The sequence below is a fragment of the Amblyomma maculatum genome, unplaced genomic scaffold, assembly GCF_055883805.1.
Source record: "Amblyomma maculatum isolate TAMU_Amacu unplaced genomic scaffold, ASM5588380v1 scaffold_40, whole genome shotgun sequence".
Taxonomy (NCBI): domain Eukaryota; kingdom Metazoa; phylum Arthropoda; class Arachnida; order Ixodida; family Ixodidae; genus Amblyomma; species Amblyomma maculatum.
In genome coordinates, this window is record NW_028146765.1 from 110765 (window position 1) to 138568 (window position 27804).

Here is a 27804-nt window from a genome sequence, read left to right on the forward strand (position 1 = left end):
CCTCTATTAAAATGAGGACGCCGGTGGTCGGGCTCGAACCCCGGTACCTGGGTTCAGTAGCTGGACTTCATTACCAGCCATCCCGTTTGGGACGTTAAAATTTTCCAGGTGGTCGTAATCGCTCCATAAGCCTCCCTTGCGGCGCCTGTTTCTCTCCTTAACCTCCTGCCTTCTTCGTTCCTTTACAGCGCCGTTCAGGCGCCCACCCAGAAGTGTGACAGGTACAGTGCCTTTACTTCACGTGGTAGGCGTTGTTGCTGTGCGGTTTATTTCTCAAGGTGAAGCTTGATAATAACTCCATTTTAAAGAATACTTGCACTATAGAGCTAGCACAGAAGTTACAGATGCCCGACCAGTGTGCATCTGCCAGTTATTTTTAGAATGACGTTTCAGAAGAGACCACGGCGGCTCCTCTCACTGGGAGTTTGCGATTCAGACAGCCGCCGCTGAGCGATGTCTCTCTGTAGCCCCTGCACAACTAATTCAAGAGCTTCGATTGACTTCGTCTGCTGATGGGCGATCTTGGCGTTTTCTATGCGCTCTTTTTTGTCAGCCTCTTCCATCGCTTCGACCTTCTCGAGGAGTGAGTAGAGGGTCTGCAACGCCTTCGCCTGGAGATTTTTTAACTCGGATATCTCAGCCGAACAGTTACCAGGCGCCTCAGGATCGTTTGCGGTGGTGTTGGTACTACGAGGCTTGGGTGCTCGTTGATACATCCTGGAAAAAGACGCATGGAAGTTAAAAACCCTCATTACAGTTTTATGTTGCTCTTAAGTTTAGATACCTTTCTATTTGAACATTGCACCCTTATTTGTAGAGGACAGGGAAGACGATGCGACTGGAAGTTTAGATAATCAGATTAATTCAGATATTAATTAGGCGCTTAAAAACGACTCTCCTCTGCAACCTGTCAAGGGCTTGCATAATACATCGAGGCACATGACAACGAAAATATTTGCCGAAAGACGGTATCTTCAATTAGGTATTCCAAACCAGAACATGTTTTGAAGACACTTAATTTCTTAGAATTGTTATTCTTTTTTAAAACACTTAATTTCCAAGCAGGTTGCTAATTCATTAGAAACAATATTTAAAACTAGGTGAACAGGCTACATTTAGGCAAAATAATAGTTTTTTGACACCTCTTGATTAAGCCTAAATAAGGAGTATTCCTTTTCGAGGATGTAAAGACACAGTTTGACTTATTAACTCTCAGAAATGCCGATATTCTTCTGCCTGGACTGCTTGTGTAAGATTCACTATTCAGCCTCCAGAAACACAGACATCTGCGCAAAAACAGGCAAAGTTCAGTATTAGTGCTAAAACGTACTCATGTTCTTGACCTTTGGCTTTAAATCATGAACCTAAATGCAATAGGCAGAAGCTGGGTACCAAACGGTCACCCGTTTTGTTACCTTCTAGTCGAAATTCCATCCAAACAAGCGTGCAACTTGTTGACGATTTTTCTAATCATCCTGCAATTTCTTTCATGCGGAACGGAGAAATCATCGAAGTAGAGAATTTAAATTGTGCTGTATTGTTGCTAATAAAATCGGCACTGGCGCGATAGGAGCCCTCGTGCGCTGTTAAAATTATCGTTCACCCTATCGCCATGTTGTGCCGTCTGCTTGCTTGTCACCAGGTAACATTTTGGTTGGAGGTGCAAGTACGTCATCCCTATCTTTCCATTGGATCATCGGCGCCATTGGCACGCCGGGACCGTTTACCAAAATCCCTGGAATTTAATCACGCAGCTTCGCCCCAGCCCTTCCTGGCCATATCCGGCCAGCCGCGACTACCGCCGCCCCGCCCCTAGCCCGGATCTCAAGACAAGGAGCACAGACGAAGCGACCAGAGACAAGATTAGAGAACGACCCCAAGGACACGAAGGAACCAAAAGACACGAACACGCAACCCTCGCCAGGCTTACCATTCCAGATAGTTGCACGTGGATGTTCTCTTGCCGTTAATCAATCTAAAAAGGCTGTGGAGAGCACTACCCGTGAGGTAAAGTGCGAAGTAGAGATCCAAATTATCTCATATTTGTTTATATGCCATGGCAAACCGGTTATTCCTCCCAACAGGCTTTTCCCTGCCTAAAACTCGCGAGGAACTACGGAATAAGCGACAGCATCATGCAAAAAATATTCTGGATTGACCACAAGAAGCCACGAATCCGGATATTGAATGAAACAATCATATGAACTGCCCGAAATCACGACGTTTTGATATACTTCTACGCGGTATCGTGTGGGCATTTTATTGAAATACGGTTGCGTTCACTGGACACCTAAATGCTGTAGAACAAAATCTGAGGACCCGTAAGCTTCGCTTTTAAAAGTTAAACGCAATAGCGTTTACACCCCACACCTTGAAGAAGATGGACTGATTTATAATGCTTTGAATCAGATTGCGGCTCGCGCCATCTTTGGCAGCAGTGCCGTGTAATCGAAACAATTTTTCAGTGTGCCGTTACAGAGGCAAACAAAGAGGTGAACAAAGCGGAAATGTTGTTTGCTACTAGCTTAATTATTACTTCCGTAATTATTTTATTTCTAATGACGCACCTAAACATTAGCTGAAATTCATAAGGCAATGCAAAGATTGGGCCCACCTTTATTCGCAAAGAACCAATTCCGTACTCTGGCGGAGTGATTGTGTGTTCGCCTCGAACTGCTTACGAGCCGCTTTCGACTCTGGAAGCTCCCGAAAAATTTTAACTGTTTGATTACTTCTGATTTTCGCGTTCCAACCAAATGCCGACATCGCGTTTTCCGCGGAACGGAGCCCAAAAAGCAGTCGCGTTATAACATACGTAGTTATGTAAGAGTTCAGAGCGGTGACATGACATCCTGATTACATTCGGTGCCGCAATTCCATATGACCCTTCGCAAATAGTTTGAACTTCGCAGTCAGCCCCAACGTGTGTGCGAGGTCACCGAGTAATGCTCAAACCTAACAACCGCGCTTAAATCTTAACAACCTCTTGGTTTCACTGCAACGCTGACTTTCCCTATAAATTACTTATTCTTGCCACGAAGCGAGCCTCATAAACAGTGGGCATCTAGCTCTCAGGGTTGTATAAAAATACAGGCTTAAGGAATACTTAATGCAGTGAACTACCTAAATCGGGCTGCTAGAATTTGTTTCCTTAATAAAACAATCAGCGACACTATAGGTAAAATATATCGCTAATATGTGCCGAAATATATATGCTAATCTTGCCAGACATAAGAAGATGGGCCCCTTCACTTCCTGGACAACCATGGGTCAGTGAGTACCTTTCGCAGTCGTGTATCAACTCTCCAGTGGTCATAATTCGGGTAACTGCTGTTTTTCTCGTCTCCAGAGGGAGTGTACAAGAAGCATTCCATGCCCTGTCGTAGCAGGCCTTCTGGGTCGGACTGTACCTGAAAAGATATCAAGCATGATAGCTTCACTTGAAGCTGCAAACAGAGCTCTTGGTATGGTAATCTCTAATATTCTTGATTAATTGTCCTTGCGTTGTGTTGCCAACCTTACTAGCAAATTTGATGCGCTGTGGCGAACTTGAGCCTACTATTTGGCAAAGACCCATTCGAGGTGTATGTACTTCTTAAACATTGCGAAAGGATGGTAATATGCAAAATTTTGCGGAGCGTTTGTTACCTGAAAAGCAAGGAGCGCAGCATTCTAGCTCGTAAGATGAGCTCGTGCTAGTTTTTGCGCTTGCTTCTAGATAGAGTAAGGTATGAAACTAAACAAAAAGAAGAAATAATCAACCGACAGTTAAACAGAGTGCTCGAAACGTTATATTTAAAGAGCCTAAGCAAGCGCCTATCCAAAAGTGTTACATTTCGCCAAAATTATCCCCAAAATCATATTTTCATGCGCCTATTAAGACATAATGGACGGAAATAACACATATGAAAACGACAGACGCTAGCCTTGTCCAAAGAAGGTCATAAAGAAGTTCTGCGTTCTCTTACTCATTGTTTCTTTTTTTGTGTGTGAGGACGAATTTCTTTGAAATTGTTATTTGGATGAGGAAAGTAAGGAAGTAACCGCTTATTTTCTTTGCCGTTTACCTGTGTTTATATAATCAGTCGTGTCACAAGACAACGACAATGTGCTGAAAATATTGTTACGAGCGAGGTTTATAGTCCGTAAGAGAAGCGTCCGAAGCTTGAGACCGCTTCCTAGAGCCTCCAGCACAAGTCGACCGTTCGGCCTTTTGCTTTTTTCACGATCGTCCCTTTCTCCTCATCGTCTCGATCTGGACGTCACACTTCCCACTACGCAGCTGAAGCCCGCAGGGCGAGTAAAACGACGTCGCGTGATGAGAAAGGCTTCAGGCGAGCAACGTGTACGTCTTCGCTTTTCGCGGAACAACGGCCGCTGGTCGTGAGGTGGGCGATGCGGTAATTGTGCTCGATGAGTTGGGCAAGGGCGACAAAGGGTCCATCATAGTCGCACAGCAGCTTTTGGGACAAGCCCCGCTTCCTGACAGGCCACCACAGCAAGACCAACTCCCCAGGTTGATAAGTGACGTGACGGTGGTGAGCGTCGTAGCATGCTTTTGAGCGATACTGAGATGCAAGAATACGAAGGCGAGCAAGGCGGCGAGCTTCCTCGGCGAGGCAGAGTGTCTCCAAGACAGAGGAATCTTCATCAGGACCGGCAGGAAGAGGGAGGATGGTGCGCAGGGCGTATCGTGGGTAACGAGTGTAAAGCAAAAAAAAATAGGCTGAAGCCAGTAGTCTGATGGCGGGAGGTATTAAAAGCGCAAGAGATAAATGGTAGGTTGCTGTCTAAGTTCCTGTGCTTGACATCAATGTACATGGACAGCATGTTCATGATTGCAAGGTTTGTACGTTCAGTCAGGCCGTTCGTCGTCTGAGGGTGGCAAGGCGATAAATGGTGAAAATGCCAGGCACACGAACACAGCAACTGCTTTGCTCCACGACGTCGGCGGTGAGCTAGCAACAATGGTCGCTAATAAATAACTCGCGAATGTTCGTGTCGGAGGACTTTTGGCCGAAGCCGAAATCAGGACACATTGGTGCAATACCGAGTGAGGTAGACAACATAAACAATCTAACGGCTTACATTATCTGATAGCGAAAGGGGACCTAGGAGATCGACGCCCACTTGATGAAATGGTACACCAGGTGGAGTCATGGGGTGAAGGTGCCCCGCTGCATCGCTTGTGGGACGTTTATATATAGCGCTGACATTGAGTTCAGCTGGTGACGTACCTCTCGTTCATCGGTCGCATTTTCAGCCAATAGAACCGTTTTTAGGCGCACAGTTTCAAGATGGATCGAGCTAGAGTCATCGTGCATGGCCTGCAAAACAGAAGTATACATGGCTCTTTGAAACAACTAGGAGGAAGCGGAGCCCCGTAGAAGAATAGTTTTTCTTCTAAAGCAGGCCATCACGGACGCAAGTTATGTCCAACTGGTGGGTCTTGAGCTTCTGCCAAAGCAGACTGTAGGGTTAGATCTTTGCGTTGGACGTTTTTGAAAGTCGTCATGTTGAGAATAGCTGGTGACACCGACGCGACGCAACTGTCGAAATTATCGGCATCAGGCTTCGTCCGTCGAGCAAGGCGCGAAAGACAATCTGCGTCAGCGTGCCAACGACCTATTTTGTACACGATTGTGAAATCATACTCTTGTAGCCGCAGGGCGCACCGCGCAATGCGGCCGCACGGGTCCCAGAGGTTAATTAACCAACAGAGCGCATGGTTGGCGGTGAAGACATTGAATTGGTGTCCATAAAGACAGGATCGAAAACGCTGTGTAGCAAAACACAACGGCTAAGCATTCGTGCTCTGTGACGGTGTAATTCCGTTCCGGCCTACTAAGTGATCGACTGGCGTAGGCAACAATGAGCTCCTTGCCTTCGCAGAGCTGCATAAGAGTTGCACCAATTCCAACACCACTCATATCTGAACCTCTCTGGTCGCTTTTGAATCAAAGTGTCGGAGCACGGGATGAGACGTGACAAGGAACTTTAGTTGGCGGACGACACAGTTGCACTCAGATGTCCACATGAAAGGCCCATCTTTGTGAAGGAGGTTTGTCCGGGGGTGTGCGATGTCCGTAAAGCGATGAATAAAACGGTGAACGTTTGAGCATAAGCCCAGAAAGCTACGCAGCTGATTGAGTGACTCGGGGGGCTAGCAGGTCCCGACCGCTTCAGTCTTGGCGGGATCAGGTCTTGCACCATCTTGATTCACGAGGTGCCTGAAAATAAGCGCTTGGGGAGCACCAAAATGGCATTTCTTCAATTTCATCACAAGGTCTGCTTTACGCATTGTCCAGCACAAGATCTAATCGGTAGTTCTGTTCGCTGATCGTCTTGCCGAAAATTACCGCATCGTCCAGGTAGCACATGCAGACCTTCCATTTTAATCCGTGAAGTATATAATTCACGAATCTCTCGAAGGTGGCTGCCACATTACACTGGCCGAGTGGCATCTCCTTAAATTCGTAAAGGCCATCGGGCATAATAAATGCAGTTTTCTCTATGGCGGATGAATGCACTGGAATTTGCCAATCAGTTCAGTTCAGTCGTTCAGTCGTGTCCGACTCTTTGTGACCCTATGGACCATATCACGCCACGCTTTCCGGCCTCTCACTATCTTCCCAACATCACATAACTTCATCTGCAGCGCCTCGAGGATGCCATCTAACCATCGCGTTTGCTGCCTACCCCTTCTCTGGTGACCCTCAACCTTTCCCAACATCAAATCTTTCTCCAGCGACATATCTCTTTTCATCAGATGACCAAAGTAGCTGAGCTTTAACTTTAGAATTTGACCCTCCAATGAGCAGTCAGGGTTTATGGTCGACAATATCGACTGATTTGATCTTCTGGCCGTCCAAGGAACTCTCAAGAGTATCCGCCCGCACCAAAACTCAAACGCGTCAATTCTTCGGCGACCAGCCTTCTGCAGTCCAACTCTCGCATCCATACATCACAACTGGAAATACCATAGCATGAGTGATACGGATCTTGGTTGCCAGTGCAATGTCTCTGCTCTTTACTAGGCGGAAAGAGTGGCGTGATATTCTCCATAGGATCACGACTGAACGACTGAACTGACTGACTGACTGACAAGGCTAGCCATGGCTCTCTTTCCCAGAAGCAGGCGTCTCCTAATTTCATGGCTGCAGTCTCCTTCCGGGGTAATCTTGGAGCCCAAGAAGAAAAAAATTTGTCACAGCTTCTACTTCTTGTCCCTTGATGCTGCAGGACTTCATAGGGCAAGACGCCATGGCCTTGTTTTTTTAATGTTCAGTTTAGGCCCAAACTTCTCACTCTCTTCTTGTATGCTCATCATAGGTGTCTTCAGTTCCTCTTCACGTTCTGCCATTAAAGTGGTATCATCTGCACATCTAAGGTTGTTGATACGTTTTCCAACAATCTTCACTCCAGCTGAAGACTCGTCCAGACCGGCCTTCCTCATGATGGACTCCGCATAAGGGTAAATAGGCAGGGCGATAGTATGCAGCCTTGCCTCACTCCTTTCTCAATCGGAAACCAATCAGTAAGACCGTGTCCAGTTCTGACTTTGGCCCCTTGCCCTTCATACAGGTTCGTGAGGAGACAGATGAGGTGAATTGGAACTCCCATCTCTTGGAGAGCTTGCCACAATCTGCTGTGATCTACGCAGTCAAACGCTTTGGAATAATCAATAAAGCAGAAATGGATGGGTTTCTGGAACTCTCTTGCTTTTTCCATGATCCAGCGAAGGTTGGAAATCTGGTCTCTAGTTCCTCTGCCCTTGCGAAACCCCGCTTGCACGTCCGGAAGCTCCCGATCCACATACTGCTGCAGCCTACCTTGGAGGATTTTCAACATCACCTTGCTAGCATGCGAAATAAGCGCGGTCGTGCGGTAGTTGGAACAATCTTTGGCACTGCCTTTCTTTGAGATGGGGATGAAAACTGACCTCCTCCAAACCTGCGGCCACTGCAGGATTGTCGAAATTTGCTGACATAATGTATACAGAATGTTAACAGCGCCATGGTTGAGGTTTTGAAGCAACTCAGCTGAAATGCCATCAATTTCGCTAGCTTTGTTCTTAGCAAGGCTGGCTAAGGCCCGTTCAACTACACTATTCAGGATGCCCTGTTCGAGATCAGTAATCGCAACCGTCTTATGTTGGGTTGCCGGGTATGTTGGGTCGGGAATTTTCCAATAACCAGATCATATGTACGGCAGAAATGTAGGACGCTGAACAAAGACAGTCGATGGCATCGTCTATACGAGGCAGAGGATATACGTTTTTCATAGTGACTTCATTCAGACGATGATAATTAATGCAAAGCGCCGTGTGTCGTCCTTCTTCCGGACAGAAATCACTGGTGCAGTGATGCCATCAAGATTCAAGTCTTTGGGCAGAACAACAGGCTCGGTGTCGGAATTCAGAATCCACCGCGAAGTGCCACCTTTCGCACAAAGCCTGTGAAATCAATACATTTTTCTTTAGGCAAGTGTCGTGCATTGGTTTTACACTTGCATCGAACCTGTCGTCTGTGGTGTCGCGGCAGGAAACCGGTACGCACACAGCCGACGAAGGAGACCCAATAATATCTTCGGAAACATAAAACACAGTGACACCGCTACACTAGCCTTCCAAAAGAGCTGAGTTAAGACATTGGTCGAAGCTAATCTCATCAGTATGACAGTCGACGTTGGCACAACACATCTTCAAAAAGTCGAGCCCAAGGGTAACGTATTGCGTTGATTGTGCAAGCACCGCCATTTCCGCACTGGACACTTCATGACCCAAAGAGACGTCAATGCTGCGAACTCCAATAGCAGGCAACGACTCGCCACTAACACCATAAAACTGCACTCTTTTGTCCCACTGAGAAAACTTTCCGTCCAAGGTGATACAATCAGCACTCTTAACAGATGCGGTGGCGCCAGTATCAGCCAAAGCCATAACTGGCACACCATCAACTATCACATAAACTTTCTTCTGCCTTCGGGGTATCTGGGGAACGTGTACGCCGCATCTCTCACCAAAGTGTTAGGAGCGAGGTTTTATTGCCCGTACGAGAAGCGTCGGTAGCTTGAGTCCGCTTGCTAGAACCCCCAGCATGACCCGACCGTTCGTCCTCTTCCCTTTTTCACGATGGTCCCTTTCTCGTCGTCGTCGAAATCTGGGCGCCGCAATAATATATACATCGAATCTGACGCACCAATATTGTTGCAACCCCTCGTTAAATGTGAGGTTGGCGTGGTGTACAACATCCCTCTCGCATGTGGCAAACGGTACATCGGACAGACGGGACGCTGAACGTTTGTTCGAGCATAGCTGGACGCTCATTCTGTAACTGGCAGTGGTCACCTATAGTCGACCAGATTTGCCGTTGCTCGCACAAGCCAGCATGTACGGCGTTTTTGTAAATGTCCCAGGTGCTACGAAAATTTAAGAGTAAAAAAAAATTCAGTTCTTTTGATGAAAACGAACTATATTAGCGGCCCGTCTGCGGCGCTACCGAGGAAAGCAAAAAGTAATACAATAAGGGAAACGCGTTCGATCAGCCAGGTAGGAGATGAGAAGGTGCGTCGATGTGATAAAAGTGTGTGATGTGGTACTCGTGCCCACTATAAGGGGTTGATGTTTGACATCGTGGAATATTGTTATGCCCTTGCGTCCCCTTTGCACATAAACATCTTTTGAAATAAACCTCAACTGAAATCCACGGTTCGTGGTTTCTTCTGTATCTTCGTCCCCGTGTGTTTTTGTGCGCTGGAATCACAAATCACAATTGTATTCGAAACCAACTAGCCCAGCGTTTTAAGCTTGTAGTCTTTGCTTCAATTTACTGGGGTTATGAGCTCTGCAGCGTTGCACTTAGTGCATGATGAGCTTTATTTAGAGCACTGCGTTGCCCGAAAGAGAGTGCAAGTTAGTGTACCGCTCTTCCGCTCTTAATTTGTAAAGGAGCAATTCAGGTCAATTTTGTGATAACGAGACTTTTGGGGCTCATGAATGCTTCGTGAACAAGCCCAGCGGAACATCTAAAGCAAATTCTCTACTTGTTTCGACCGAAACATTCACTCGCGGGTAGTTTGCTGCAGCGATGATATGATTTTCCTTTCGTTAATGTTTATATTACACTGCACGGAAACATAGAACCACACTTTGTTAGCATTTTGTTTAGTCGCTACAGTTTACATATTGTTATGTATATCAGGTCATTCCCCTCTATAATACTTCGGTGATTGAGGGTATGGAAAATGAATAAAATAAATAAAATAGATAAGTTGTTACAAAGGACTACCATAATACCGCACCAACCGTATGCTCCCGAATGCCACTACTATTCCACCACTTCTGGTGCGGCAAAAACATAAAAGAACCGATTTCGGGCCTCTCAACCTTGAACTAGCTAGTGCTGGCCGTGTTATTCCAACTTGTTAAAATACTTAGTATGCGTTACCTTTATAACAGACGCAATAAGAACCTGATCACCCAGCGGCTTGCAGAGCAAAGAAAACATTAACACAACAATAGTCCCAGCAGCGCTACAAAAACTGATAAACTGAAACCATTACAACCGTTATCATAGTCTGCGGGGTTTTTCAACCCATCAATACCACTGCTTATCCGCACCCCTCTCTATGTCATTTTCTGTATTATGAGGTTACGATGTTTAGTTTTATGAAATAAGCTTAAGTAGCTTGCTTTTGAGCCAGCCCTCTGAATGCTTAATGCTCGCTTATGAGATGCATATGCCCATGCAGCAAGCGCTAAAGTCGTCGCTTGTGTTTGAGTTTGTGAAACTTTGTGGACGATGATGCTACCAGTAGCTGAGTGCCGCCCACGTGACATCACGGACCTATCACAATTACCGCAGATATCTACGTAAACAACATGGGCTCCCTTTGTTTGCGGTTGGAGACGAGCTTATTGTATCAACGGCATCCAGTTGCTCTTAAGACTAGTTTGCAAACTGCTAAGCTGGGATCAAAATTAATTAAATCAGGAAACTGCGTATTTTAAAACAGCATTTACGAAAACTGGAACGGTACTTACGCACAGAAGAATTTCTCGAAGTTCCTGTCATACTCATATTCACCGTGTTCTTCCTCTATGCATTCGCTCATTTTACGAGGGTCCACGCAATATCTCAATTTGAGAGCATCTGAAAACAAGAATATAAAAAAACGCCATTCTTTGCTTATTTAAAAGATGGGTACCATATATGAGCTCAGGGAGAGTACTGGATAAAGTTAAAGCCCGTCGTTTAAAAGTACTCTGCATCATCCCAGTGTACTAGGCTTCGTTATCTGAGAGTAGCAGAGGATAAAGCAGTAGAATTACTCACGCTGACGCTTGCATTATAACATTTAACTTTAAATTTCGCTGCGCATATTTGCATACAAGTTTTCTCTTGAAATGTTTTACATATGGGCCTGCTATGCAATGAGTATGCGCATGGTATGCGTTTCTCATGAGATGTGGCGCCCTTTCCAGAGAGGAAAAAAAATGCTTCACAAAGACCTGGGTGAAAAGAGAAGCGCATGAACGCTGCAGGCGTATCGACTAGAGCGAGGCTACAAAGGCAAGCTAACTGCGGCAAGGTCGCGATTACAACTTATCCTCGTGTCTTTGTTTAAAACCCAGCGCATGGTTTGTACCAGCAGGCGGATTCTTTTAATCAGGGCAACTCGAGAAGTCTTGATTAGAAGATAGGTAGACCTTAAGGACGTCCCCTTTGAAACGGGGTGGTGCAAGTGTCCACCATAGCCATCGATGGCAGCGCTGCACATTGGCTGGTAATTTTCCACATCAAAAATGTGCTTTGTTAAGCTATTCTTAGCGCGTTTGTACCATCGGTTCCAATGCAATAGTGCATTAGTGAGCATTTTGTACGTAATGTATTACAGTTGGAGTTCCGCAGTTTAGCATAAGTTTTTTCCACCTAAAATCATTTCTGTGAGCCTTCTGCCTTTTACGTAACAGAGGCGCTTACAGTTAATAATGTCATTTAGTAACTTCAAAGCATTACCTATCATCGTTGTTTGCTTAAACCTAAGGGGCGTACTTGGCATAACATTAGGGTATAGGGCTATAACAAATAGGTGGTGGTTTACCTAACCTAAACAGGTGTTTAATTTCATTCATTTCTCCCTTAAAAGCCCGAGAGCATTACACAAGGGGAGCCAACATAAGGGGAAAGCAATATATATCTATGCACAAGCGAAATATGACGCTTGTTTAGTACCGTTTACTTTTTTTACGCTTTTCTTTGGGATGTGTTGCCATGCTTAGCCATGTATTTAAAGTGTAGTTTAGGGTTTTAATATGTACGAAGGGGGCCTAATTAAAAGGGCAGTCTTTTTCAGCGCTCGTTTTCTTTCTTCATTCGAAAGCTCCATCGCCAAATTAAAGAATACGCGTCTTTAGAGCTCAAAAACACTGCAGAAAATTTTAAAACGTAAATTTCCACATGTTTGTCTCGGTTTCTCAGCTGTAAACCGCGTCTGCAAGCACTGACTTTGTGGAGACTACACACAGTGTAGTAACTCTATGCAGCTCTACACAACTTTACGTCGCGTGCAGAACATGTCATTAACTAAAATGTAATTTTTTTAACTCTCACTGAGACTACCAAAATAGATTGAAATAGAATGAAATGAATAAATAAACCTGGGGAGATCTACCGCAGATACCAAACACTGATAGTGCTTATAGGAGGGCTGCTGATGGCAGTGCCGCTATAAGTATTGCGGAGTCTTTGGTTGAGCAGTTTTCTGTTTTTGAATACATTTTAAGAGACAATCTAGAATGATTAAATGATAACAATAGCTCTAATTTATTGAAATTGTAAACATAAACTGCCTTTAGTTAATATAAACACAAATACTTGTCTTCTGACACATTGCAAAGAGATGACGTGTTAGTAGCAGCTGAAACGCTTACTATCGCGCTACCATCTACTAAAACCTGACTTTCTTGATCCATATTAAATAAAAATTATTGGTTAAACTGCGCGTTCTTCTATCAATACTCCCAATGAGTGGACAGATTTGCCAGAATATGCCAATTATTTTATACTCGGCTCCTGAAGTAGACTGTCTATTTAATTTTCTTAATGGAAATGTCACTGAAAATGAAGAATATGAAGACCATGGCAATACAAGCACAGCATAAAAAGCTTGCTGTTTAGTACGTAAAGGGGTCTGCTTCAAAATATCGCACGATGGACCAACATTGTGAATCTGTTGATTTTTCAAAAGACCACCCTGTAGGATGAGGGCTCAATCTGCACCCGAAGCGCGTATTTTTGTTTTATTTACATTTTAGAACTAAATGCAAACTACAAGCACTTAAAAGCAACTGGCCATTAGCTCAAACCAAATACAAATGTCAATCTAATTTGAGCCCAATCGACGTCAGAATATATTTCCTTACTACATAGCTACCTTGTGTTTGCATTTGTCAAATTTTGAGGCACATATGAATTCTGATTCTTTGGTTTTTGTCTGCCGTCTTGTTATTCTTGTAATTCAATGTATCACCCTTGCTTTGGATTTGTAATTGTGCTCCTGACGTTTGTTGATAACTTGTTTATAAAGATTGTTTGAGCTTCTCATTTGAACCAGTTCATTTGCGCTATGTTTCTATATATATGTTACAGAAGAGGTAGGTGCACACGAACGAAAACAATGGTTTATTTCGGACGGTTTAGCCGGGGCCCGGCCTTCTTCAAGGAATGCGAAAATCAGTCTTTGCTTGCTTACATACATGCGCTATCCAAGGACGTGTGAGAAGTACTTATTCTGTAATGATAATACAGCAAAATGTGCGTACAGGCGCCGATCATGCATCGTCAAAGAGGTTACACCGTTTCGCTATGGCGATTGCGGCGCGTGTGGCACACATGCTTTGCATTTTCGGCACAATATGCAGATACGCACAAAGTGCACGCAGAATGATCACGCACATGAGCACAAGGTAATTATTAACACGTACTGCGTATATTAGGGTATGGCCGAGAAACATGTCACAAGTTATGTAGTCATCTATTACGCTAAACAAATATCCATAATGCACGTGCCGTAGTAGGTGGTACAACGTGCAGTACAACGTGCAAGACATGTTGAAAGCTCAAGTCACTTATCCAGGAGCACTCTTTTGAAATAAATGCGAGACATGTAATGACGTGAACCTTCTCATGCATATTGCTGGATTCTAGAAGACAATCACCCCTGTTATAAAACCGCGCATATTGCTTCATTTTGATATTTTGATCAAGACACCCTGCGCGTCAATTTCCTTTCCTGTTTGAACTCTTGCAAAGTATATGGTTTCATTACGTTGCAACTTCAATGAAAAGCTTTTTGAGCGTGGGACTATTTTTGGCTGCGTATGAACAATTTATTTTGTTTCAGGAAAAAAGGAATACCACGCGTATGGATTTCTTCCTCCATTTTTGCCGCCGTAGTAGATTACAGTGATAAACATCCTCGGTTTATGTCGCAACGCTGTAAAACACAAATTGTTAGCCTTTCTGAAGAAGTCATAAAATCAGAAACCTACTCAATAGTAAGAAATGCCCATCCTGAATTTGCACATTTATTTTAATGCGATCTGTTGCTCGCGAAGCATGTGTGCCGACTTTGTTTCGCAGGCAAATATGCTCGAAAAGTGCAGGTGAAGCAATTATTTTTAAAGACGCTGTATTTGCTTTACTTTGTGTTTGTTTAACGTCTCAAAGCGACTCAGAATATGGAGTAGCTGTAGTGAAGGGATCCAAACATTTCGCCTTCTTGCGGTCCTCTAACGTACACTGACATGGCAAAGCACACGGGCGCTTCTCTTTTCGGCCACCGCATCACAGATTCAATCCCGATCTATGGGCCCCGATGTCGAGCACCCCAACCACTGCACCACCGCGGCGAGGTTAAATGCGCAATATTATATCATCATTCACTTGCAAGATTTCTTCACGTGGAAATACCCGCTGCTGCTGGTCGGTATGACTAGGCTAGGAGCACAAAGTACAATAGCGAGTGAAAATTTGTAGGTCGCACTAATATGCACCGACGCGTCTGCCAGATCTTTTCGAAAATGACTTGGCAGGGGTTACCACGTGAGAAATGTTTTTATGCAAGTTTATCTTCAGCTGCATTTACCCTAAAATACTGTCTCGAAATCAACCCTGTCAATAAAGCGGTAGTTGTAGCTTTCCTTTGGGATTTCTCGCTTGGAATTAGTGCTGTATCTTTATCCCTCTCGGTTTTTTTAAGCCACCATGCACTTTGAGAACCGTCTTCCACTTATGCCTTGACAGCATACAACGACAACTCAGCCCGTAGTCGAGACATGCGGCCAGAGCCACCTTCTCCAGACTTTCTAAAATTTAATGTTCCTGCCCTCCTATTTAGGCACGCCACATTGAGCCACTCGTGTAAGGAGCCGTTGTAACCAGCCTTAATCCCCATACCACGTAACGTGTAGCAGATATTATTTGTAGCTTGTGGCGTGCCAATAAATTCAGGCCCGAATTGGCGCGAAACGGTGAAGGCGTCGAGGGCAGAGCTGCGGATCGGATGATAGCCCCTTAATGAGCGTGTGCGTATAAATCACAATAAGGAGGATCAAAACGTCCGTCGCACACTTCTATGTAACTGGTTGAGGGTGCTTCTCATGGCCAAATCAGAATTCCTCGCCAGTGCCAGTAACGGTTAGTAAGAAACGACCTCTCCCTGTAGCTTCAGCTTGATTGATTGCTGGGTGGATTGGCTAATTCCTTTTTTTGTTGCGCTGAAACGAAGACGCGGACATCAGCGATTCTGCGCCAATACGATGCTTGTACACACGCTTGCTACGTTGCGCCTGTCTATGAGGTTTCGACTGCGACGACCTTTGCAGGCACCACGTGAAGGTAAAATATATCGGGTACAGTAAGTTTCATGCTAGTACAAGGCATATTATGGGACTTGAATTACAAATTGAACAAGTCACAGTCACAGTATTTTTGTATAAAAAATTCCATGACCTTAACTGAACCAATTGCTCCAATTGTGAATTCTGTGCTTGCCCATGCCACCGAGAGAGATGCGACCAGTTTTGCAATGAGGCTAAAATGCTTACGCAACATGTTGTGCCACATTCAACATGAGTACAGAAAGTGTACCGCCTACATAAATCATCTGGAACGTGCTGGTGCGGCGACTGCGCTGCGATTCCAACCGCCGATGAGCTGATTTGCTACCGAAAATACCCGGTCACCGTGAAGAAGTAACAGTCAAGTCTGGGCCGCAGGACCTTCATAAGCTTTGTTTGGACTCGGATACATTGTAGCGGGCGCACCTAAGCACCCTGCACTACCAGGAACCAGACACGATTAATAAAAGTTTATCTGCAACAGCCTCCCTCAACGACCGCGTGCCTTCATTCAAATTATAACACTACCGGTTCTAGTCTTCTCACTGAACAAGGTTTTCCAGGATTGTTGGTTCGTTTGGATCTGCATGAATGGACCAGAAGAGGAGATATGGACACCGGCGCAGTTTGTTTTTATGTAACCTATCCTATTTGATTCCAAAGAAAAACTTTTTTGTCAATGCGTTTATTGTACACAGTATGATGCAAACCTCTTTACGCATGCTGCTTGCGGCAGTTAAGTTAAGCAAAATTACTAAAACTGGAGTGCAGGCCGCCGTGCCGACGCCAGTCTGTGAAAGCTAAACAATTAGAGGGGTTCAACGCTGCTCAACCGAATGGGGAGCGAAAGCTTTGCTTGCAGGTTATCGAGCCTTGCATCGAACACAACCAACCTTGTGTCAATTCTAGAACACTATACTTCCGTTGAAGGCATCAAACTTCGCCGGCGTTCCAGGCAGAATGCACTTTTATGCCGTGAGCATGCGATACCGGCAGACGCTTTCCTGCTCCGCTAGGTCAGCGGAGCAGGAAAGCAATCTGCAAGAAAAAAAGCAACGTGAATGTTCCTGTGGAAACATCAAAACACGGACAACTGATTCTGAACGAATCGTAGACGTTAAGAGGCACATTTGTCTCCGGTAAGTAACCAATGCGAATTGGAGCACCGCGGAAACAATCGCGTCCGCCCCACCCGGGTCCAGCACTCTTCACAATGCCGTTCACATCGAGCAAACAGAAACCCAGGTTAGATGAAGGGATGAAGTTGCAAACCTGGTAGAATTCCTGCATGAAGACCAGGCTGCCGGTAAAGATCCTTACCGCAATGTATCGGGCGCACCACCTACTATGGTAGCAAGCGAGCATAATACTTAGTGCGCCTCTTTTGAGCTTCTTTTTAGAGTGGTAGATTCAATGAACCACATATATGTATCCTTCTATAATGTTCTTATTTACGCCGTGTCTACATACATTCACATATATTACTTTTGGTGTCTTCGCAGGTATTCGCAGAGTAAGCAAACAGCCCTTGTGTATTTTTCTCTGTGTGGGCGTAATTTGCTGCTATAATATCTGGGAATAAAGCATGTATTTTTTCAAGAGAGCTCAATAAACCAATTAAAAGCGAAAACGATGTTTTAAAAAGAGCATTTCAGTGCACCTTTGTGTGGCATATTGTGTATTCCTGTTTATTTCTGTTTATACAACGCACAATGTCTCTAGTTATATTTACTGTCGAATCCCGGCCTTGTCTGCCGCTTTTCGATGGAGGCGAAAATCAAGGCGCCACTGTGCTATGCGATGTCAGTGCACATTCAAAAACTCCGAGTGGTACAAATTTCTCGAGTACTCCACTACGGCGTCTCTCATAGCCTGAGTCGCTTTGGGACGTTAAACCTCACAAACCAGACCAAACTATATTTACTGCGCTCATCGGAACACGCCATGAAAAATGCTGAAATACACGAACATTTCCATTCAAGCGATAAGCAAAGTCACTGAATATGGCCGTTGTCCACTGAGCACACTGATGGTGCTTATACAAAACGAGCTGAGAAATCTTTTGTAGCAGACGGCGCAAAAATACAGGAAAAAAGTCAAACGTGGTGAATTGTTCTATCGATATTTGGTGCTGTTCCATCAGCAGTGAATAATAAGCGTTCCCGAGCTTCTACCTTGGTTAAGAAACTTTCCAAGTGCGTCTTAAGTCTTACCTTGGTATGCTTCTCTATCACAGGCCAAAGCGCGAAGTGCTCGGTAGCCCTCCTCTCTTCGAGTGAAGTTGGCTTTCATAGGGTCGGGACAGCGGTCGAATCCCGCGTAGCATGACGATGTTTCGTTAAAGCCTCTGCAAAAAATACAAATCATTGCTTAACGTCCACGAACTAATAGAGCACCTCGAAGTTACCAAAATCACTGCCGTCATCTTCTATCTCATATCAGCGATAAGAGTTATCTTGTAGAGTTATCTCTGATCTACTAATTCATATAGAAATAAGAATCCCTCGGAAACCTTCTTATAAATAAACGGGGATGCCTGCTGCCGAATGCTACATGAAGAGTGCATACACCTCCGTTTCAATTTCTCTGGAATTTCTTTCTAAACCTCGTGTCGCCTCTGGACGCTCACATTATCCGACAGTCATGACACTGTTTTTTATTCTCTTTAAGTGTAGATTTCCTGAACTCTGAACAAACTATTCATTACATATGTCAAAAGCGCTGACAAGTTATTGTCTTTAACTGTAAAATTCCTGAACTTTGAACAAACTATTCATCACCTATGTCAAAAGCGCTGACAAGTTCAGTGATTATTTAAGCTACTTCTTCATGGACGTGGCACGCTGCTTCTGGGTGATAGCACGAGCCGAGCCTGTGCACATTGCACTTCAGGAATGCCACTTTATTGAACACGTGAAACCTAAGCGTCTCCATCCATGCTCTCAGAGATTTAGGAATTGCGCAGCAGGTGTTCGCCCTTGCTTCCAAGAAGCCGACAGGCGTAGAACGACACCAGCGATATGGCTGAATATTTCGATTTGCGAAAACAAAGCTTAAGGGAAGGGGTGGGGTGGGGAGAATACGAACAATCATCCTGACAAGGTGGTGGAAAGCGGCAATGCACGAAGGCCTACACCGTCGTGCCTATAACATGTAGCACTGGAGGGGAATCATTCCTGTAGTTTTTACCTAGTCTATATTTGAGCCTCGATATGGTACAATAGATCAGAATGCCTTCAAAGCAAGAATGCCTTCAAGTAAGAATGCCTTCAAAGCAAAAAAAGCAAGAGAGTTCCAGAAACCCATCTACTTCTGCTTTATTGATTATGGGAAAGCGTTTGACTGCGTAGATCACAGCAGATTGTGGCAAGCTCTCCAAGAGATGGGAGTCCAATTCACCTCATCTGTCTCCTCAGGAACATGTATGAAGGGCAAGAGGCCCCAGCCAGAACTAGGCATGGTCTTACTGATTGGTTTCCGATTGAGAAAGGAGGGAGGCAAGGCTGAATACTGTCGCCCTGCCTATTTAACCTATATGCAGAGTGCATCATGAGGAAGGCCGGTCTGGAAGAGTCTTCAGCTGGAGTGAAGATTGCTGGAAAAACGTATCAACAACCTTAGATATGCGGATGATACCACTTTAACGGCAGAAAGTGAAGTGGAACTCAAGAGACTTCTGATGCGCGTACAAGAAGAGAGTGAGAAGTTCGGGCTTAAACAGAACATTACAAAGACAAAGATCATGGCGTCTTGCCCTATCAAGTCCTGGAGCATCAATGGACAAGAAGTGGAAGCTGTGACAGATTTTCCCTTCTTGGGCTCCAAGATTACCTTGGAAGGAGACTGCAGCCATGAAATTAGGAGACGCCTGCTTCTGGGAAAGAGAGCTGTGGTTAGCCTCGACCGCCCAGTAAAGAGCACAGACATTAGCCTGCCAACCAAGATCCGTATAACTCGTGCTACGGTCTTTCCAGTTGTGATGTGTGGATGCGAGAGTTGGACTGTGAAAAAGGCTGACCGCCTAAGAATGGTGTTTGAATTGTGGTGCTGGCGAAGACTATTGAGAGTTCCTTGGACTGCCAGAAGATCAAATCAGTCGATATTGTCGACCATAAACCCTGACTGCTCACTGGAGGGTCAAATTCTAAAGTTAAAGCTCAGCTACTTTGGTCATCTGATGAGAAGAGAGGAGTGGCTGGAGAAAGATTTGATGTTGGGAAAGGTTGAGGGTCGCCGGAGAAGGGGTAGGCAGCGAACGCGATGGTTAGATGGCATCCTCAAGGCACTGCAGATGAAGTTATGTGATGTTAGGAAGATAGTGAGAGACCGGAAAGCGTGGCGTGACATGGTCCATAGGGTCACGAAGAGTCGGATACGACTGAACGACTGAACTGATGGTACAATTGCGATTATGTATCCTCTGCGAAGAGACGAAATGCTCTTCGTGTCATAATAAAGGGCCCATATAGAGCTATTTACTGAGATTTTAAAATAGGCACAAGCAATAGGCAGCCCATCGAGCGTCACCGCAACGCAACAAGTTTTAAGCTAGCTTTATCAGTCCCGAAGATATGGGCGATCGTCCCGCCCGCGTAACTTGGGGACGTCCAATGAGCGGGCGCGTCCAATAAGCCCGAATGACATCACATGGGAGGTTCGCGAGAGGTGCTCGCAGGGTTGTGTCACCCCATTCGCTCGCGAACAGTCGCCAGGAAAACTTTTTAAAAATTTATTGTTAATTTTTATGCTCCTCTTAAAGCTTTCAAATTTGACCAGAATGCTCATGCTGATCCCCTCTATGGATTTATTCTATTATACTATTGCTGCAAGTGGCATTTCAGGGGCCCCTTTAAGTTCTACTTGGTGCACATGTTGCACAGAAGTGTGATTTCCGGTCTCAGCTGGAGTCATCAGATTGATGAAAACATCGGAACTGTTAGTGGCGGTAGCCAAGTTCACATTCGCTTTCTGTGTGTGCACCAATCGTGTGGTTCAAGTTATTGTGAAGACAACACGGCTAAAAACGACGCAAACTGACAGTGCGGGCCTTGATACCTTGTAAAGTTGTGGTCAAATTTTCGAAGGCATCATGGTGTGCTTTTTATGTGTTGTAGGGAAGACGTTGCGGCCCCTCTACCACCGCAGCTGAAATTTGTTGAATGGTGAGAAGTCTTCGCACCAGTTATTATAGCAACCATCGTCTCATAGCGGACGCAAGGGGTAGACCTGGTGATCTGAAGATGTTTTTCAAACCCATGAAAGACCTTGTGTGAAGTCAAAAGCAATATGACAACGATCAATCTAAGCACAAAACTGAAATTCTCATTTCTATGAGAAATGTGAGAACAACATCATAATAGTATACGCGATACGGGAAAGTGATTTTGCTGCGATCAAGGAATACTTGCGATGACTTTGTTCCTTCTCATAATGCTCATGTTAGCGCATAGCGAACTAAATGTTTACGCATAGTGTACTACAATCAGCTAAGACGTTTTTACAAGCAATATAGCATCCTTCATGTCGCACAATAGGGTGGACATTCTCTGCAGCAAGAGCAAGCTCGCTATTTATGCAACGGCGCAGATGGCATCTAAAGAGTTTTTTCATGTTGAAGGTAATATATCGCCATCAACCAAAACACGAGTAATTATTCACTTTATATATTTCAAATACTGCCAAGCTCGAAGGGGTTATACAGGAGTTGTTCACAAGTTAAAACAACAGGAGAAAAAATATCCACGCAAAAAGAAAAAGTCAACAATGTACATAAGAACGAACTGCCTTTTCAGCGAGCACAATAAATGTTTCAAATGCCAACTGAGCGGTAATTCGCGGTAGCAAAATCTTCCATTCGCGTGCTGACTGCGCAAGATAATACCAGAACGAGCAATGATTGCAAGAATGCTAATATAAAATACTTGGTTGAATCTGTTTTGTTTAATCATTATGAGAAAAGTTGCGGTGTTAATGTTAGGGACATAAAATATTAGTAACTGGTACTGCCAGGCTTTGCATATATATATAACAGGTGAGGAATAACAACAATATTGGGCATAATAACTGCAAGAACAATGCGCTTTTTAGTAAGTTCTCCATCCTTTTACGTAGGAAGGTTCATTTTCCCTTTCCTGATGTCATGTTTTACGAAAGTTTTGAAAAATGCATGTCTTCACAAAAATTCGCTTCCCTGTTGCCCATGTCTCGATAAAATATACCGTTCGTGTTTAGGGCTTGGAAACTGAAGTGGCTTTTTTGAGGTTGGCATATACAAAATACTTCAGTTAATCTTTGCTTTACTTAAAAGTATTTGGTGGTATCAAGGCCAAGGGTTGATATAATAGCAGATGGTGAAGAGTGAAGAAATGAAAGCAGGCTTTGATTTGTAGAGAGCAGCCATCTTTCCTTGGTGGCGAAACGCACAAAATAATGTATCGCCGCTGATGAGAACTTTAAGAACATATTTCACTTCTTAGAAATATCACTCATATGCTCTTTCACTTTGCTGGATGATTTAACAGTTGCAAATTTTACAGATGTTAAAATTCAGGGGGGGGGGGGGGGTGGAATTATTAAGGGCTTTTGAAGCATAAAATCCTCGCCTGCTTTCTCATGTCTACTACAGGTAACGTTAAAAAATAAACAAAAACATTGGTTTTCGTTAAACATACTTTTTCACTTTACATTTTGCTGACTATAAAACCTTCGCTGAGACACCTACCAGATTATATGAAATTCCCCACACTTAGTGAGTTTTGTGTATATGTTTTGATTACTTCATTAGGCCATTGTTACGAAGCACTGACGACAAGTTCTCTTTGTAAAACAGTTTTTGCTACATGTCAGCGCTGGAGGCCAAAAAGAAGAGAAATCTCACCTGCAGATCTGGTTGTAAGTGTCCTCGCTAAGTGCGGTATCGCTGCCGTAAGGGGGCGAGTAGCTGTAAAAATTACGGACGTACTGTGTGTAGCAGCGGGCAATTTCTTGTTGCGTGCATTCGGTCAGCTCCGTAGTGCCGCCTGGGGAAATAGCAAAAAACAGTCTTTATTGATCTACGCATCAATTAGACACGCATGTTTGCCCACGCCAAATGTATGTGGCATTCACCTATGCTCTTGGAAATTTACAACTGGAAAAAACTACCAGCCGAAATTGTTTGTGAAAAAAATTACGAAGCATTTCTTGCCAAACTGAAGCGCTTACTTCATGCGCATTTATTTAATTATTTCTTTATTGACTTATTTATTTCGAACGCCCTAATGGCCCTGCGCGCATTAAATAGGATTCATCAAATAAGCACAAATTATTTAAAATACAATCAATAAAGCTATACATTGATACATGCGACAGAAGCAGGTTTTTGGAGATTAAGAAAAAGGCACATCCAACAAAACTGGGAAATACAGTACTTCAAGAAAGATGAATATTCTGCAGTCGAACATTATTGAACATGGTACAGGGCAACGTTTCAGAGCACGTAATGGTGAGCACAAGCACACAGACAATAAATTGAAAAGATAAAAAAAAAGATAAATTGCACATCAGATTAGGTTCGTGAATTCAAGTGTGATAAAATAGGTGCTTGAGAAGATGATTCTTCAGGAAAAACGGCGATACTAGAAGGGGGTTCCACTCATTAATAGATGGGACCAAAGGTGAGTACTTGAATCTTTCTGTCCGCGCTTAAATAGGTTTAATTTTGTTGTTATGATCTACATGAGCCGAGATGTGTGGCGCAGAAAAGATGTGTGGGCCTGCAAATGGGTTGCCGCAGTTTTACATGGCATGAAAAAGAGATAAGCGATAAATTTTTCGTAGCATGACTAGGGCCAAGAGTTCTTGAGTGATATTTTCTTCGCTTTAACGCTTTGATGCCGAGAGTACTGTGAAAGAATGAATCGCACTTCTTTGTTTGGACTTATTCTAGCATGCTAATTAGATAGGATTGGCAAGGATTCCAAATGATTGACGCGTGTTCTAATGTGGTTCCGACTAGCGAGTTGAAAGCCTTAGTCGTGCGTTCTTGTCGGCAAGATGCCGTTGGCGCTTAAGAAGACCAAGTTTTTAAAAACATTTGAAAGTGATGAAATTTATGTGTGTTCCAGCATAAATTCGTTTTAAAGTGCACGCCTAGGTATTTCACCGATGTCGCAGTTTTATTGAGGGGGTTATTGTCTAAGCATTGGAGCAAGCAGCGGAAGTAAATTAAAAATATTTTGTTTTATTCATGTTAATTGCCATTTGGCACCTGCCGCACCAAAAGACCAGCTCATCAAGGTCAATCTGTAGACCAATGGTGTCAGCAGCGTTATATATTTCTCTGTATATTACTCGGTGATCTGCAAATATTCGTATTGTAGATATTTGTCAGACATAATGCCATTAATAAAAATTAAAAAGAGCAGCGGGCCCAGCACAGAACACTGAGGTACACAGGAAGCTGCTCTTGAGCGATTTAAAAAGCAATTTTGCAGTTTCACCGGTCGAAACCGGCTAGAAACGCGTCACTTCGCTGTGTAGCATTTTGGTCAAGTTGCAGATTACGTATTTTTATCATTTATTGATTATGGGCGACACGATCAAAACCGTTCGCGAAATCGATAAATACGAAGTCAATACACAGGGACGAATCGAATGTCTGATGAAGGTCTGTTACCAACCCAAATAATTGTCTCTGACACGATAATTGTTTCCGAAAACCATGCTCGTTGATATGAAGCAAGTTGTTTTGGTAAAGATGAGCCATATTGTGAGTCTAGATAGTGTGTTCGAAGTCAGTGAAATAGGCCTGTAGTTATTTGGAACGGATCGGTCTCCAGATTAAAAAAAAAAGGCATGATTACGTAGGCATGTCGCCGATCTTCTGGCACACATATCTTAACGAGGGATTGCTGTAAAATCAGAGACGTAAAACCGAGTGATGGCAGGTTATTTTTAAAAGTTTCGCGTTGATGCCATCGGGTCCTGCGGTGGTGCTTACTGGTTAGATTTCAATTGCGCGAAGCACGCCTTATGCTGTTACGAGAATTGGTGAAAATGGGAACCAGCTCGGCTTCGGGAAGCAGCAAGGAACTATAAAGTGGCAATTCTTCCGCCAAAGATTTTGTGAAGCTTGTGACCCCTATGTATTGCCCGTAAATGGACATTAGTGTGTGTGAATAGAAAGAAAAGATATATGTTTGGTGCTTTCAGGAGTGGGCTCATCTTAATGATGCGCAACGAGAGGTAACTGCTCACCCGACTGAAAATATCTAACAGAGTCTTACGAAGAAACTTTTTCTTTATAAAGCAGAGCAAGTAATGCCGTGGCGATCCTAGATTTTTCGCCACGTAAAACAGATTCGCAATCGTTCATAACACAGATAGTGTGCGGCTTATTTATTAACTTTGAATTTTTCATCCAATACGCAGTACCTAAGAAATAATACACTTCAATACCTAACACCGTTTTGAGAGAAAAGACAAAGTTGTCTTTTAGAGCGCGCTTTCTCATCCATCCAGCGCCATTCAAGAGCAAAATCAGCTGTCAATTTATATTTTTCAACACTTTGTATAGAAAAAATCGTCAACGTTCCTTGTGTTTCTTCATTCGCCAAGTCGAAAAATACCTAGCCTAGGTCATACAAGCTTAAACCCGAAGCTTACATACTAAAGCACGATAGCGTAGGCACTGTTGCGATGGCAATATGGTATCACCACTGCTGCCACGGCATCGCTGAGCATAAGGACGTATTCTTCACGCTAATTGCGACACAAGTTCCTATTTTACTGCTCGGCTGACACCACCGTATAGTAGATTCGCAGTAACATTCGAAATGATAGTTCTGATTTAAGCGGCCATTATTGTGCGGCTGCCTTTCGCATTCAATAAACGAACCAAATTTAACTATCCTATCTGCAATAATAAAATATGCATTCATTACTTTTTAAAAGGTATTGCAATGCTTTAAAAGTTTCAATGCAATTTAAACAAGCTTATTGTAAGAGTTTCAGAATATTTACTAGATTCCTTTCCCAGCAGCAATTTAGTTGTAGTGCGAAGTCACGTGGAGAAACTATGTATACTTTATCAGCCGATCAGGCCTAATTATTTAATCATTGGCCAATAAATATTGTGAGCAACAGCGGCACATTCACACTGTTAAAGTCTACTTCAGAGATTACATTTGTTGAGATTCGCGATGTGTTCTCAAGGTTGAAAAAGGTTTGCTTTATAGAAGAGCTTCTGCAGCCACTGATGTAATTTTTTAATTATACAGAATGCTATGCAATACGAGGTGAGAAAAACGGTGCGGGGTTTTCAAACTTGGACACCGTTCGTATCCCCGCTTTCTTAGACTGCTTGAAGGATAATCGTCTGGACGCTCACCAGCTCTTTTTTGCAGTAACGCATACACGGGTCAGTTGATATATCATAAAACATAAACGTTACACACATATTAGCACACTTATTCTACTTTCTTATTTGCAGTAAAGAGTTGCTAAACTCACTGTTGTTTTTGCCAGGGCTCGAGATTAGTTCGCGAACTTTATCGTACTGAAATAGTGGTTTAGAAAATTAAATAAAAAGTCAGCATATAGGGCAGGCCCACTTTGGTGGATTCTGTTCTTACTTTTCTTCACATTTTACAAGTCTCCAATTTCTCTGTGGAGTTCCCCAGGGCTAAAATGGGAAGTGTTTCTCAGGCAGGGTTGACAAATTTCTTTTCCCGTTAGGCTGAATGGCGTAAAAGACATCAAGTCATACCATTGCCGTCAGTGTACTCGTGGGCTAGATTCTATTAATGACTGCTTGCTCAACACAAAACGTGTTACGCGTCCGTTTTGGGAATCACCATCCTTATATTGTCCAACATAATACGGCAACTATAAATATTCAAGCAAATTTTGTTTCGGAGATCAGCGGAACATCAACGTTTATCTTTTGGACAATGCTTCTAAGCTAAATAGCTTCGTGATGTAACTAGATATGAGCGCGTTTAAGGCGTGTTTGTTCATTTGCCTGTCTTTGCGTGTATATAGGCAGTTTGTAGCACGTGAATGACATAATAAATTGCAGAATCTGTTTTGACGTTCTACTGTCCTTTTCAAAGTTTGTGTTGCCATCGTTAGAATGTTTTGTCTATTCTTGATGACGCAAGTCTCCTGGTCCCATCAGTGTTTTATGTCGTTGCATTGCTACATTTTGTCATGAATATAAGTGCAGTGCGTAGCTCTCTCATACCCCGGTTCCTTGAAAGTACTTACCTTCTTCTTCTTGAAAAGCGCTGGCGGCACAGAAGCTCAGCATCACTGCAGCGGTGAACGCAGCCATCCTGAAGCCGATGGACCCCTTGATGGACATATTGCTTTGCTCAGCGAGACGCGTGCACAGTGGTCCAGCTGCAGCAGAGACTATGAAGCGAGTGTTGAGATCGTCACAACGTGTACCCGAAGTCCTCGAGTTGTACGTGCGCCTTGAAGGTCACCCACGCTATCTGCGCTTGAGGCTGGTTTCGGGTGACGCCCTCATCCGCCGAAACCAACGTATAATTGCGTGAGAGCGCACGCGAGCTTTTATGAAGTACAAAACAAAAAGACACCTACCGGAAAACTAAAATAAAAGACATGAAATCCATAGCGCTGTGGCCTAGCGATAAGTGTAGAAAAATATTTTTCCGAGAAGACATTGAAACAAATAGACGTTCTTGATAGCGTTCTTTTTATTTCAAGGACCTAGGGTCATTCGAGGCTATATGCCGGTAACGGGCGGTGTGTCTGCGAATCTTTTAAATGCAATTAGCTTGCTTCATGACCTGCTGCTCGGGACGCTAGATTTTATCATGCTTTCTTATTTTGTTGGATGATGTGTACATATTTTTGTCGCAAGCACGCGCAACTCATTCTTGATTGGTGATACT

The 27804-nt window shown here is 43.8% G+C and overlaps 1 protein-coding gene across 1 annotated transcript; it reads right to left on the reverse strand.

Annotated features, from left to right (window-relative positions):
* Window positions 1-86: 86 nt before the first annotated feature.
* On the reverse strand, window positions 87-27389 carry LOC146170811 (uncharacterized). The gene is made up of 6 exons (XM_084586756.1): window positions 27152-27389; window positions 22782-22923; window positions 18118-18251; window positions 11045-11153; window positions 3282-3410; window positions 87-717 (listed from the first exon to the last, which is right to left on the reverse strand). Exons 1-6 carry the CDS (start codon window positions 27246-27248, stop codon window positions 390-392), a joined length of 939 nt encoding a protein of 312 aa, XP_084442882.1. The 5' UTR covers window positions 27249-27389; the 3' UTR covers window positions 87-389.
* Window positions 27390-27804: the final 415 nt, after the last annotated feature.